Source organism: Myxine glutinosa, chromosome 11, assembly GCF_964187855.1.
Source record: "Myxine glutinosa chromosome 11, kmMyxGlut1.1, whole genome shotgun sequence".
Lineage (NCBI taxonomy): Eukaryota > Metazoa > Chordata > Myxini > Myxiniformes > Myxinidae > Myxine > Myxine glutinosa.
In genome coordinates this window covers 66,460,200-66,473,605 of record NC_136271.1, presented here as the reverse complement: position 1 = coordinate 66,473,605, position 13,406 = coordinate 66,460,200, and the positions used below count along the sequence as shown (strand labels likewise).

Here is a 13,406-nt window from a genome sequence, read left to right as displayed (position 1 = left end):
GAAGACGGGATAGAAAAATTCAAAGGAAAAGAAAGCTTACAAAGATGCCAGTTGTCATTTGATCCAACTTTTTAATATTGCATTGTGACATGACGGACCAATGCACTGGACCCTGGAACACCTTTTTCTGTTTGTTTTTTTTGTATACAAGATCGAGGCTCGTGAAAGAGCTAAAACCTTTCAGACCTTTTTAGCTAAGACACTTTTTTAACCTTTTAGAGGGGATGTTGATTGCCATCAAATCGCTCTTTAGTCATTTGAACCGAAATTTTCCCAATGGACCTTTCTTGTGGGCTCTTGGGTCGGCACCATAAAGGCTGCTGGTGGATTATGTAAGATGTAGAATTGTAGATGATGTGTAATGTGCAAAATGAATGAATGAATGAGATACAAACTTTAAGCATGTTCCATTTCTCATTCCAATGCGTGCGTCTCTGACTAGGATTAGATTTGGAATCCAGTCTACTGATTGCAGCTATGATTGATATACACAAGATATTGCTCAGCTGCGACTGCATTGCATGTATAACAACCATACCCTGTGTACCCTGCTTCCACCCCCTCCCTGCCCCTCCTCCCTCACTCCTAGCTCTCTTCACTCCACCATGGCAGTTTGTAATTAAGGGATTTCTCTTTTTCGTGATGTGACCTACAGATATTTGGACTATTGAATGATTCATATCCAAACAATAGAGTGAAAGAAAGCAAATGGCCAGATTACACATCTCCACTAAAGCGCCCAATCTTTCGTGTGTGCGTGTGTATGGGTGTGTATATATATATATAGTGCAGTAAAAGTTTATAAATGCAAAAGCTGGACTAACAAGTCGGTAGAGCCAACGTTTCGGTGAGAATCCACTCGCCTTGTTCACGGCAGATGTTGAAGTGACGAAGAAGCTTGGAAATCGTCATGTGACCTCAACCGCTGGATGAGATGAATTGGTCTGTTGACCAATCTGGGCATACCGTGACGATTACAGATGACGTGGGAGTGATGTAATAGCCTTGTCCCATGTCAGTGGCAGATTAAATCAAAAGGGGGATTTGTATCAGGTGTGTTTATATCTTTATTTATTAGACCTACGGATGTAAATGAACACTCGTTTTACTCTGCGCACGTTGCACATCACATGCAGCGAATTTCACCTCCCAACGTCTTGTATTTATTAATATAAATTAAAAAAACGCTTCTATACACCGCCCTTAAGGCTCGGTTGGCAAGCCGCCGTCTACAATTCCAATGGAAGAGATATAATTACTCTTTTATGGAAAATGCTTTTCGAGTTTGTTTTACTAGAGAAATACCCGTGCTGCGCACGGGTGGGAGGCCAGAAGCAAACAGGCAATGCAGATACGGTGAATGCTAAAGCATGAAACCAATAAATTCCACATTCCTGTAGCACCTTCAGTCGCACGTCAGATATGGACAGCAAGTTCGTGAAGGACTTCCATGAAAAACGTACCTGTTCGCAAACAAACGGGTACGTTCACGTAGAGAAACATCGATCGTGGGTCCGTGGCGAATCTGCATATGGTGATGGCAAAATATCAGAAATTGAAGGCTTTTTTATTTTAAACGATTCATATAAACATCCGTTGAATCATATCACATGCAAATCATCAAAATCTAAACAGTATCTTTAGAATTTCAATAAAAGCCACATCACTGTTCGTATCGGTAAATATTATTCCATCGTGTTTCAAATCGTGATCGATACACTATGATCGTGATGATCGTGATCGTGAATCGTGATCGATATAATCATGTTCACAATCGCTATGTCGTATGTACTCCCGATACGTGTACCAAATTCCCGAAACGTGTAACTGTACCAAATCAACAATTAAAAGGATTTTGAGCTGATAGCTGTTACGGCCTTGGCAAGATTGATGGAGACAGCGATCTGTTAGATCTGATCCTCCTTCATGCCGAAGTGCAGATCCTCCTTCATGCCACATCCGATCGATGCAGCCGTGCAGCGATCGGTGCAGTCGTTTGTGCGGCACACGGTGCAGCCGTTTGTGCGGCACACGGTGCAGCGATCGGTGCAAACGTGGACTCCCACACTGCCACATCCTGCTGATACTTGCTCCCGCATGACGTTTCCGCATGACGGATGTTTATATAAATCGTTTAAAAGAAAAAAAGGCTTCAATTTCCGATATTTAGCCTTTTCATTTGGGCCTCCCAATTGAAGCCCCGCCCTTAGCGCTGGTACCGTTGCTTGACGTAATAAGACGTCATAATGAACGTCATGCAAACGCGAATATTATGCGTGAGTCCAAACCTGAGAATTCTGGAGGCAAAAGCTGAAATTGGGAAAACTAAATAGCCTATTTTACTCCTGGGGATCCCAGGATTATCCAACCAAAATATCTTTGCGATCGGTTCAGCAGTTTTTACGGTACCTTCGAACAGACGGACAGACAGACATTTGGTGAATTATAGTAAGATCCTCAAAAATATACCGTAGGGAACATGCATGTGTTAAAAGATCGGCCTTTAAAACCTCTTATGAAGGGGGAAAGACATCCGTACAAACACACAAACTGACAGTGTTTTATGTGGTGGATTTTACAATGAGAAATGACAGTGGGCTTTCTTGGTAGCCCAGCAGGGTGATGGTAAATCGGTCAGCATGGGATGATACAAAAAGGGTTACAGCTTCGTATCTATCCATTATGCAATGGGTCTTTGTCATAAAGCACCTGCCAAGCATGATATAAAGGAACTGGAGCAAAGAAAATTGGAAATTGTTTTATGCAGAGCCTTTTAGCTGCAACATGCCAAACCCCGATGTGGTAGGATTGCTACCATGATTGCATTTTACCCTCTGAGAAATTTTTGGATTTGGAACAAATGCCATGTGTAGATCTTGCAGCTGTTTCATCAGACTGCACCCCCTTCCTCGCCTCCCCCCTTCCTTTCCTGGTTTCTTTTTGTTATGCTTCCCAGCTCAGCAAATGCCTTCTGCTACTGCTTTTGCTTTTACCAATGGCAATGGCATGCTCACCATTAACCCTACCCCCTCACTCATCATAAGAGAGACAGACCCCTGGCTGAATGCACCTTCTGCTCATTCTATTCCAATAGGTACTCAAATGCTTGTTGCTTCGAGCTTTTCAATTAGATAACTTAGAGTTCGCTCTTTAGAAATGGTATGTTTAACCTCACTTTCTCATAACGACTCATCAACTGATGCCTGATGTTTGTCCACCTTTGGTGTAATCACCATCCTACCCTCCTCCATCCCAATTCTATGCCGATTTAGGTAATGATGTTGCAACTCCATTTACAGACTCCGGCGCAGCATCTCGTGGTGTCCTCCACACTGGGCATCGTCGAACACAATCTGAAGCTGAGCGCTGGCTTGACCAAGTTTCCAAATCGACCCAGGGGCCTGTACCGTTCCATTCTGCATCCACCAGCCCTAATGCCGTCTTTTTACCCCATCCACCGCGATTTTCTTACCAGCAAGCTTCCGTTGTTACCACTGGTGCTCAAAATGGGATGACGCAAGCCGCTCCCGCTGTGTCATCCGCCATAGGACCACCGGCTTCACACGCCGCCGCGCGACCATTCAGCACGGCTGCACCAAAGGCAACTCGCAATGTGCAACTTTCTGCCCTCTCGTTGCCATTTGCCGGTGGACGGAAAGGTGCAACCCCACTGGCCAATGGTACCCCAAGTACCAGCGACGCCAAATTTGAGGCGCAGTGGGCTTCATTGGAGAACCGGCACAGGCACGCTATCGCTCCACCATCACCTCGTGCTACCCCATCACCCACCAATCCCTTCTGCAGCGATGTTCAGAAAACGTTTGAGATCCGTATCTGATCGTTGCGTTTCTGTATCTCCATGTTTTCATACAAATAACCACAAGGACTAAAATATATAAAATTATTTGTTTATCTCTGCATTTTCTTGCTGCTTCAACATATTCTTATAACCTCCTTGCATTACGGTTTGTTCCCCCCAATTAGCCATTATGCTGCTTTCCCCAGATTTTATTATTCCATTATTTGCACAAGAAACAGGTCTTGCCAGTTAACAAAACATTGTAACACATATCAAAAAACAAAAAGCAACAAGCTGTTTTTCTCTCACCTCGGGCTTCCGAGGTCACGAGCTACATTTGAAGTCGGAAGTGTCGCGACGCCTGTAGATTCCACACATAATTATAGCCGGTTGATTTTTCTTTCTCGCTTTCGAATTACATTGACCACCGCAGTGTGAAAACTATATCGGGCTATCGTTGGAATAACGACTGTTGCTCGTGGGTACAAAATAGGTCATTTCCCAATGCCTCAAAGTATAACACTACGTGACCGTCTGGACAAGAGCCAAATATTATTGGTTGCCAGTTGAAAAGAAATTCTGTTCATAAGTGAGGAGGTAGTTTTTTTTTTAACGGTTGCAGTTAAATATGGGATGGTTCATTCTACCCCTTTAGCTTTAGGCATCGTCACGTACTTCAAAAAAAACAAAAACGGTTTGCAGTTGCTCGCCGCTCGAGTGGCGTGGCAGCTCGTCGAGCGTCGTTCTTATGCTGGAGGTAACCTCAAAACTTCCAATCATTGACCAAATTTGTCAACGCACTGTTTGCTTTCCCCCAATCGATCAGCTTCGTTTTTGTGAAATTACTTTAACATTTTTAAACGGGGGTTTTGCTAAGTGAATGACTCGCCGAAGAATGGGGCGTTTTGGTGAAGAAGAAGAGCATTTGAACAGTGTTCCATTGTTTGCATTGTTCTTATGCAAATGTGCTGCTCGTCATTATTATTGTTATTTTATTTTGAACATTCCCAGGATTTATTGGTCCCAGAATCTGTCACCCGTGTTAAAATACCACAAGTCTGGTAATAGTTTTGCTCAGGAGGAACTTTGAGGGATTTCAAAAAGGGATAATATTTTATTTTCTTCACCCTCTATGGATATGCCCTCGATGTTTCCAGAAGATGCGTCGTACAACTGGATCTTCATTTTGCTGATAACTTTATCGCCGTTCTTCTTTCCGTGTTTCTTAATGATCGCCACTTCCTTGTGGCCATACGTATCCCCCACAACCCCCGCTAGAGTGTCGTCAAATTTGACTTTGATATAATGCCAAAAGTCGCGCCATTTGTACACGTAACATTGAAACGCCAAAAAGGAAAAGGTTTTCGTTGCTACTGTAAAAAAATTTTGAGGATGTTTGGTCGAGGTATTCGAACGATCTGTCGGAGCATCCTTTTCGAGGGGTTTCTGGTGACCCCATCATGACCTCCGATTTGCTTCAACGCCTCCCTGCTATATATGTATGTACACATGCAAAACACTTGCAACAGCTGTGTTTCTTTTTGGGGTGTGGCCAGTTAATGAATTTGTATTTCGGTAAAGTTAACATTTATATATTTTAATATGAAGTCCTTATGTATCGCATACGTTTAACTGGCAATGCCGTTTGTGGTACAATCACTATTTTGGAATCTTTATGAGTGTTTCAGCTTTTAATCTTTCTAAGCATTTTCTATCAAAAGTAAAACCACTTAAACTGCACTAAATATCCTCACCGGTCACTTAAGAGATCATCTGCAATAGGAGAGACTGCGTGGCTTTGTCAAGTCCTTATGTCTCTAGTCGTGTAATAAAGGTTTCTTTTTCCATTTCTCTGTTGGGTTTTGTTGTTTCCGTGTTGCAGTGTTCCGGATCAGGATAAGGCAACTCGCTGACAGCTGCTGCTCGATGAATGGCCGGCATGCACTACCCGAGCATAGATCACCAGTGTTGAGGAGTAAGACACGTCCAGGTGACCTCGTCCCGTCGTGCGGTTTGAATACGAGAAGCGAATTGCACGTTTGCGCTACCGGGTACAATTTTGATTAGAAACGGGACAAGTAGAAAGTACTAAAGTTAAAACTTTATTTTCATTCATATTGTGGCATTCGGTACTGGAATGGCCGTAAGGTTTGGTGAACATTTGGCAGCCAGAGTGATATTTGTGGATCAAGCGAAGGAAGGGTCGGGGGGTCGTGGATGCGTGTGCCTAGCTCTGCGGCCTGGCGCAGCTGTGGCAGCAGAACAGGGTGAAGTACCGATTGTCGCAGAGCTTTGCCTGCACAATCAGCTTGCAGTTTGCCAGGTCAAGTCGGTCCACACAGCCAGCATGCTCGCCCCATGCCAGAAAACGCGACGGACCCCCGGGACTTGTCATGTTATGCGTGGGGGCTGAAAGCACCATGGCGGGAAGGGAGGAAAGGAAGAACCACTGAGTGCTAAGCAGAAGCGCCCAAATGCAAATGTCTAGCCATTTGCATTGTTGCTTGAAAGCAAAAATAATGAAAAACACTTGCGTTTTAAACACCTTTGCTGCCACCGAGTTTGAAAGGGCCGGGTACACGTACGCACTAAAGCCAAAATTTCCAATATTTGGGTCACCCTCCTCTTCTCCCCACTCCTCCTCTTATCCCTTACCCCCCACCCCTTCTTCCCACAATTTTAACCTTTTCCCTCCTCTCCACTTGATCCCCCTCTTCCCCAGCCCGATCCGTGCATACGGTAACGGTTGTTGTAGTTTCATTTGATTGGATTGTACTGGTGAGGGAGTATTTTTGTTTTTAAAACAACATTTTAATAAAAAAGTGAGTTTTACAAGAAAAGTCAAGTTTTTATTAACTTTTGCTTATGAAGTTGATTAATTCAAACATTCAGGCAGCGATTAGTGCAACATGCTTTACCAAACAGTGAAGGGCCATCTATTTAATCCTTTTGGTGATGAATTTGTGACCCCTTTACTCTGCCCATCATTTTCATCCTCTTTTTTTCTGTAGTAATAAATAGATGGCCCTGTAAGCTGCATTACATTTCAGGTTATTGCCAAGGCGTGCAACGGGTTTAGGGAAAATTACTGTACAGTAAAGTTCCATGAGCCCATCCATGCATCGGTCGTTTCGGTGTTTTACAGGCAGGGTGATCCATTGATGTGTGTGGCGTCCCTCTGTTGGGCATTGAACTACGGTCCCATCTACCGGCATTCGTTGGGAGTACGTTAAAGATCCCATGGTGTCCTTCGTGAAGAGTGCAGGCGAGCTATCGCCAGAAGCCGGAACAAATTCCAAATTCCTGCCCCTAACTACTGCTGGGAGAGGGATGGCAAAATGTTACATCAATCAGTACGCTCAAACAAGAAAGTTTCTGCAGCCACTAAACCCAGTTGTGCCACCCTCAAATCGAGCAACTTCACAGATTATGTCGTTTCAGGGTAATAATGGCTTGTTTGTAACTTTCTGGGATGAGATTTAATTGGTGCACACCTTTTTATGTCCAACAAAAAGTACTTCCTGGTGTATGACCAACAATGCGGGCTCTCAGGGTGGCCTACAGGTAAACATTGCATTTCACCTTTGGTGGCTCCTTTAAACAATTGTTGCACCATAAAGGTATTAACTTGTAAATTCCAAACTGCCACATGTCCCTTTTCTTTTGAGGGTCCACCCCTGGCTCACGTGTGCAAATGCGATTTAATGAAGCTCTATTGTGGTGTTAAAGATTAGTCCTTTTGAACCTTCCAGAAGCAGAAGGTCGTTGCTATTGCAGCCTGTGTGCACAGCTGCTGGGTGTGAGGCCGCGTATTTTCATGCAAGTGTAAATGATGTTAAGCCAAAGCTAATCTTTTGCAAGAGGTTAGGCCAAAGCAGCGTGTTAGATGTGGCATGCAAAAAAAACTTTTTTCAGTTTAAAAAAGGGCAGATCATGCAACCAGTGTGGCAAGGGTCACGGCCTGCGCTCTTCTGGGCTACCTTGAACCGACGGAGCGACTTTAAGGTGTGCGCTCGCGCTCACCGCCGCACTACCCGCGTACGCATTGCATGTGTAGTGTCCCTCGTCAGTGTCTTGCACGACTTGAACGACAAGCGTCCCATCGGAGGAGACCAACAGCCTGCCTTGTTTGGCACCGCTCTCCAGCGTTACGCCATTTCTGGGAGGGTGTAGGGCCAAAGATGGGAAAAAAATTATAAGACATGGTCATGTTTTGTCCGATCGACTTCGCGGAACATGCGTAGCCAAAGATAATAAAACAAAACGTTTTTTCAGGGAAGCAAGTCCATTCCAGTGTTTCAAAGCTTTGACCACAACCCAGACACAGCTTTTGTTGTGAAAGTTTCGACGATGAGTGTCATTTCCCCACCACCTGTGGATACTTCAAAAGTGGTGTTTGACCGGTAATGTACCTGAATCATTTCAGAAGGAAAAACCAGGCCATTAATGCCCCCTGCTGGCAGTGCAGTCCTTCCAAATCCAAATTAAGGTATTAATGGTATTTAAACTACAATGAACCTGATTTGGAATGCTTTTCATGAAGGGATCTTTAAGTACACCAGACATTGAATCCTAAATGTGTCATGAGCCATCAGTTCAGATGAGAATACAAGTAGGCCAAACCAATTGCAATAGAGGTGTTGTTATTTATTTATACATCATTTTCTGAAGGATGACTCGATGACACAACAGGAGCTTGAACTCAAAACGCAAGGATCCTAAGCCAACCACCTTAACCGTTAAGCCAACACCAGGCTTGAGGTCTTGTGCTGACATGCATGAAACATGGTGCATGAATGCCGATGAATTTGTTTGCAAGTTTTTTTGGTCACCCACCCGCAGGTGCCTCACCTTGTCCAAATTATGTTGGCGTTTTTGTCCGACACCGTGCATGGAAATTCTGCTCGTTTTCCTGCAGATATTTCCAAGTCTCCTGGAGGCTTCGTGATCGTCAGGCCTCCTGAAAAGCCGTGGCAAGGGATTGAGGGTTTCATTGGCAAACACTGTGCAACCCTCATATCACCCACTTACATCCTAAAAACCCATAGCTGGCCACATGCCATATGGGTTGAACCGCTGATTGTTTTCCAGTAAGAAATATGTCCAAGACTGCATGAAAAACCCATAAGGGGCCCTATCCATCTTACATACACATAAATGACTGACTTTTTGGCCGTACTCCCCATAGATGTTCCCTTCCCTCTCATATTTCCATTTCATCTCAGTCATTTTCTTATTCTCATGTATTTCTCCTACAATTTCCTCTTCTCTTACTTTTCTGCATTTACCTATCCGCAATTTGCACCGCTTCCCTTCCTGGGTCAAGATTCAAAGCAGTGAAGAGGTTCAGTCCCTCAAACTCTTGTGTCTCCCAATCTCAGCCATGACCTCTCTGGGGCAAGCCACATTTCAGAGTTGGCCTCCAAAGCCAGATGCCGATTGAGCATCCTCTGTCATGCAAAGTCCTTCTTTGGCACACCTGAGCTTCTATCCATCTACAAGGCCTTCATCTGCAGTACTGCTCTTCCCTCTGGGCTGGCTACCTTGATCAGCTTGACGCCATATAAATCAAGGCCTTCAAGACTATTGCAATATCTCGTGATGAAGCAGTGTCTATGGGGCTATCACTTCGCCATCGCCAGCATGTCTGTGGTCTCTGTCTTCTTCCGACTCATTTTTGGTCTTGCACCTTCTGCGCTATTCGTGCTCTGTACCCCCCCCCCCCCCCCCATCCCTATGTATCTGCAGGACCAGGATGTACGTGGTCTACCAGCAACATCCCTCTTAATGAAACTGCCTGAATCCAGAACCACTGCTCACCTCCACTCATTTATTCCTCTCCTTTCCCACATGTGGAACCACCTTACACACGCTCTTCATTCCAATTCTTCCCTCCAGGTCTTCAGGACAGCTGTTCACTACAATCTCAGGTCATCCCCCATCCAATGACCTTTTCTACACTGGTTAAATCATCCCCACCCCTCCCAAAATTTTGCTTATGTATCCATCTTACCTAGACGTTTGGAGATGGTGGCACTGATAGACAACAACAGCCTACAGGTTTGCGAGAACAACTGGGTCAGGAGGATTGTGGGAGTGACAAGGGTGGATAGAAGGAGAATGGATGAACTGAAGGAGGAGATTGATGTCTAGATGAGCTTGATGGGGAGAATGGTGAAATGCTGGAAGAGATGGGCTGGTCATTTGTTGCGGATGGAGGAAGAGAGAATGGCAAAGAGAGCAGATAGGTTGAGGGAACAAGGTAGGAGGAAAAGAGGTAGACCACGTTTGAGATGGGAGGATTGTGTGAAGAGGGATATCAGAAATGTGGGGTGGTTGGAGGGTGGAGAGAGTTGGTGGAGGAGTTTTGTGGCCAAGGCAGGGCAGGGGCCTGATGCCATCGGACCTCACCCCTTATAAAGGGAAAAGGAGGAGAAGAACTTGTCCAACTCGTGCGTTCTCCCCTAAACCTCATCGTTACCTGCATCCCTTGTTTGTCCGTCTCCGTCTATCTTCTTTCTCCGGCCTGTTGTTGGCATTTTCCCTTTCTCCTGCTGTTCCCTTTGTTATGTTGTGCCCTGATCTGTTCTGTCTTGTAGCTCTTGCAAGAGCCTAGAGCATGTATGTATACATATACATATAAGATTCAAACTCAGGCTAGACAGGTCAACAGTAAGTGTTCATACCTTTAAGCTATCCTGCCAGCCATACATATTTCTGAAATATCTTTTTTATCCGTATGTTTCTCCCAAAAAATAAAAACCGTGGATCAAAACAAATTAACAATATTCCAGTGATTTATGAAAATAACGAGTTGTGTGATGGACAGTTTTCACCACATCCCATGCACATGATTTGCAAAGATTAAAGGCCTACACCTGCCCACAACCAGATAAAAAAAAAAAGATTTAATGTGGTGTCAATTGGAAAATGAAATTATTTCTTACAATTTCATCCTGGTTTTGTGGCTGTTCAGTGGCCTTTTTTCTTAAGGGAAGAAAGAGATAAGAAGGTCAATTTGCTAGACCTGTGACTTTGAGCCGCAGTGCAGGACTGTATATATTCCCATCTTGACTCTCAGCCACGCAGGAATATCGACCATCGTCTTGAAGGGCCACGGTGGGCACGAGCAACGCGCCGTCTCTGAGAACCTTGGAGCGGGCATTCATAGGCCCGTCGTCGAGACGTTGCCAGTGGGAAGGTGTTGTGCGACGGGGTAGTAAGCAAGGCAGGTGGGCGGTTGTGCCGGCAGGTACCTCCACCAGCGTGTCCCCCGCGAGCGGCTCGGCTAGAGCCGGCGTCAACACAAGAGGAAAAGAACAGAAACAGAGAAAGCAGAGCAGAACACCAGCCACCATAGCAGGAAAACCCTAACCCAATCATCAGCCCAGAAAGCATGGTGTAGGAGTGGTCAGTCCAAGACCCTCTCACCGTGCTTCACACAAGTGCATGTGACATTATAAAGGCGGATCATCCACACCACACCTTTATAATGCTCCATGTTTGCTGCAAGGTAAGGAGCCATTTATTTATTACATATGTGTGGGGAAAACGGGTTGGGAGATAAATTGAGAAAAGGAAAGAAGGGTGAGAGTAGAGTGACATTAGGGAATATTGGAGAAGCATGTTTGTGGGATAACTATGGAAGGGGTTGCAGTGCATTGTTCAAAAATGGTGCACTCTTTGCATACATAATAAATAGATGGTCTCTAAGGTGGTCCACAATGTTGTAAATATAAAGCAAGTGAAGGCAGAATTTGTTTAGCGCCTTTCTTTTATTAACTTTCTTTGCATCCCACAAACTAGAACGGCACTCGGTAGAGCGCACACCTCCGCCAGGCTGAACAGTTTGTTTTGTATCCCAATGATAGGCCGGATCTGGATTCAGACCTGAAACAAAATCAAATCAGTTTGTTCTCGTCACCTAAACCAACTCATCCACCTGGTTTAGTCATAAGTCATCCATAACTTTTTTAAATATCATGTTATTGTTTTTTGCCCGATCCCTCAATGGTGAAGAATCACTTTAAAATTAAATAATTCTCGTATCCGAATCCATATTCAGACCTTCACCAAAATCGAATACATTCGACCTTGTCACACACCCAACCGGTCCACCAAGTTTCGTCCAAATCCGTCCACAACTTTTTCAGATATCCTGCTATGTATCATTTTTGTCCCTATCTCCCAATGGTGAAGAATCACTTAAAAAATTATCGTAGCCGAATCCGGATCTTCCCCAAAATATAATCATTTCATCAGTGTCACATTCGCTACATCTCTGCCAAATTTCGTCCGAATCCATCCACAACCTTTTGAGATATCTTGTTCACAGACAGACAGGGGTGAAAACAACCTCCATCCACCTTTGGTGGCGGAGGTAATAAAAGGTAGGCAAGGTAAACATGGTTTAAGGCATTATTGTCTAGTTGACGATTGCCTATCCATATCTCCTGTACCTTAAACGTGAGAAGTCACCTGGGAAGTGAAGCGACACTTGTCGGAATTCCTGCAGATCCCCGCTGCTCACTTTGCACGTGAATATTCCAGCATCGTCTTGCGTTGCCATTAAAATGTGAAGAGAACCATTTGGGAACTGCATGTACCTTTTTGAATGTAGGGGAGGGGGGGGGGGCAGGGGGAAGGGGGCAATGCCATAGGTTGGATGACAATGGCTCCTTGTGGAAAATAAAAATGAAATCTTTCCAAGTTCTATGTCTCTAAATATCTGCACAAAAGGAGTGAACGTCATTTTAAACGTTATCAAAAGATAGTATTCCCATCTGAACCCCTGCCTTATGATGTAAGGAACCTGGGATAAAATCCCATACACCATGTGTTTGGCCATTGTCTACAAATACCATTGTAATTAATGTAAAGGTATGCCCATGTCTACGTATGTCTTTGGTCTGGATGTGGCCATGTATTTTCATGTTGTTATGCATGAGCTCTTGCATGAGCCTGAGATCGATACAAAAATAAATAAAGATCAAAAAATAGAATTGCTCGTAAATCGCTAATCTACATTTTCTATACGGTTGGGGTATGCTTACACACTGTGTAAATGTAAATGTTGCTCTCAATTAATCCAAACGTACAGGGAAACTTTAATTATTTCAATGGGATAAAAAAAAATTAATTTTTCAAATTACATTTTCAATTTTTTTTCCCCCCCATTTTTTTTTTCTGTTGTGGTATATTTTATCACGTGGCTTTGATTTGCTAGCTGCTATTATTGAAAGGATCATTCCCATTGCTTATCCTATACAGTACAAGCATTGCATTTAATGTGAACATGTCAAACATGTTTCCAAACCTCGACATCAGGTAGTGACACTCGGTGTACTTATGAAAGAATAAAAATTTAGAATTCCACAAAAACGTCCTGTTCTAACTCCAGTTAAAGTGATGGACTAAGTTCATTTTAAAATACTAGGGCATGCCCGTACTATATATATATCTAAAATTATATCCCCCCCCTCTATTTACATGAAATGGTTTGGTCCAAAGCGAACGGCTTGCGAGTACGGTGACAATCCCCCCCCTCTATTTACATGAAATGGTTTGGTCCAAAGCGAACGGCTTGCGAGTACGGTGTTTTTTATCG

The 13,406-nt window shown here is 44.0% G+C and overlaps 2 protein-coding genes across 17 annotated transcripts in view; one reads left to right on the top strand and one right to left on the bottom strand.

Moving 5' to 3' along the window:
• NUMB (NUMB endocytic adaptor protein) overlaps positions 1-7,045 on the top strand; it is a 93,268-nt gene extending 86,223 nt beyond the window's left edge. For 2 of the 7 annotated variants that reach the window (XM_068130772.2, XM_068130775.2), the window contains one exon: positions 3,273-5,646. In XM_068130772.2, coding sequence (XP_067986873.1) covers positions 3,273-3,838 — 566 coding nt within the window. In that variant the 3' untranslated portion in view covers positions 3,839-5,646. Of the gene's footprint in view, positions 1-3,272; positions 5,647-5,681; positions 6,640-6,944 lie in introns of those variants that run through there. The other 5 variants (XM_078786735.1, XM_068130773.2, XR_010986358.2 and 2 more) reach the window with 4 other exon arrangements.
• The window catches only part of LOC137436727 (papilin), a 285,438-nt gene continuing 277,920 nt past the window's right edge, over positions 5,889-13,406 (bottom strand). For 6 of the 10 annotated variants that reach the window (XM_068130762.2, XM_068130760.2, XM_068130761.2 and 3 more), the window contains 5 exons: positions 12,278-12,405; positions 10,827-11,087; positions 8,651-8,759; positions 7,780-7,958; positions 5,889-6,208 (listed from right to left, as the gene is read on the bottom strand). In XM_068130762.2, the coding sequence (XP_067986863.2) occupies positions 6,027-6,208; positions 7,780-7,958; positions 8,651-8,759; positions 10,827-11,087; positions 12,278-12,405 (859 nt within the window). In that variant the 3' untranslated portion in view covers positions 5,889-6,026. The remainder of the gene's footprint in view (positions 6,209-7,779; positions 7,959-8,650; positions 8,760-10,826; positions 11,088-12,277; positions 12,406-13,406) is intronic. The other 4 variants (XM_078786728.1, XM_068130765.2, XM_068130766.2 and 1 more) reach the window with 2 other exon arrangements.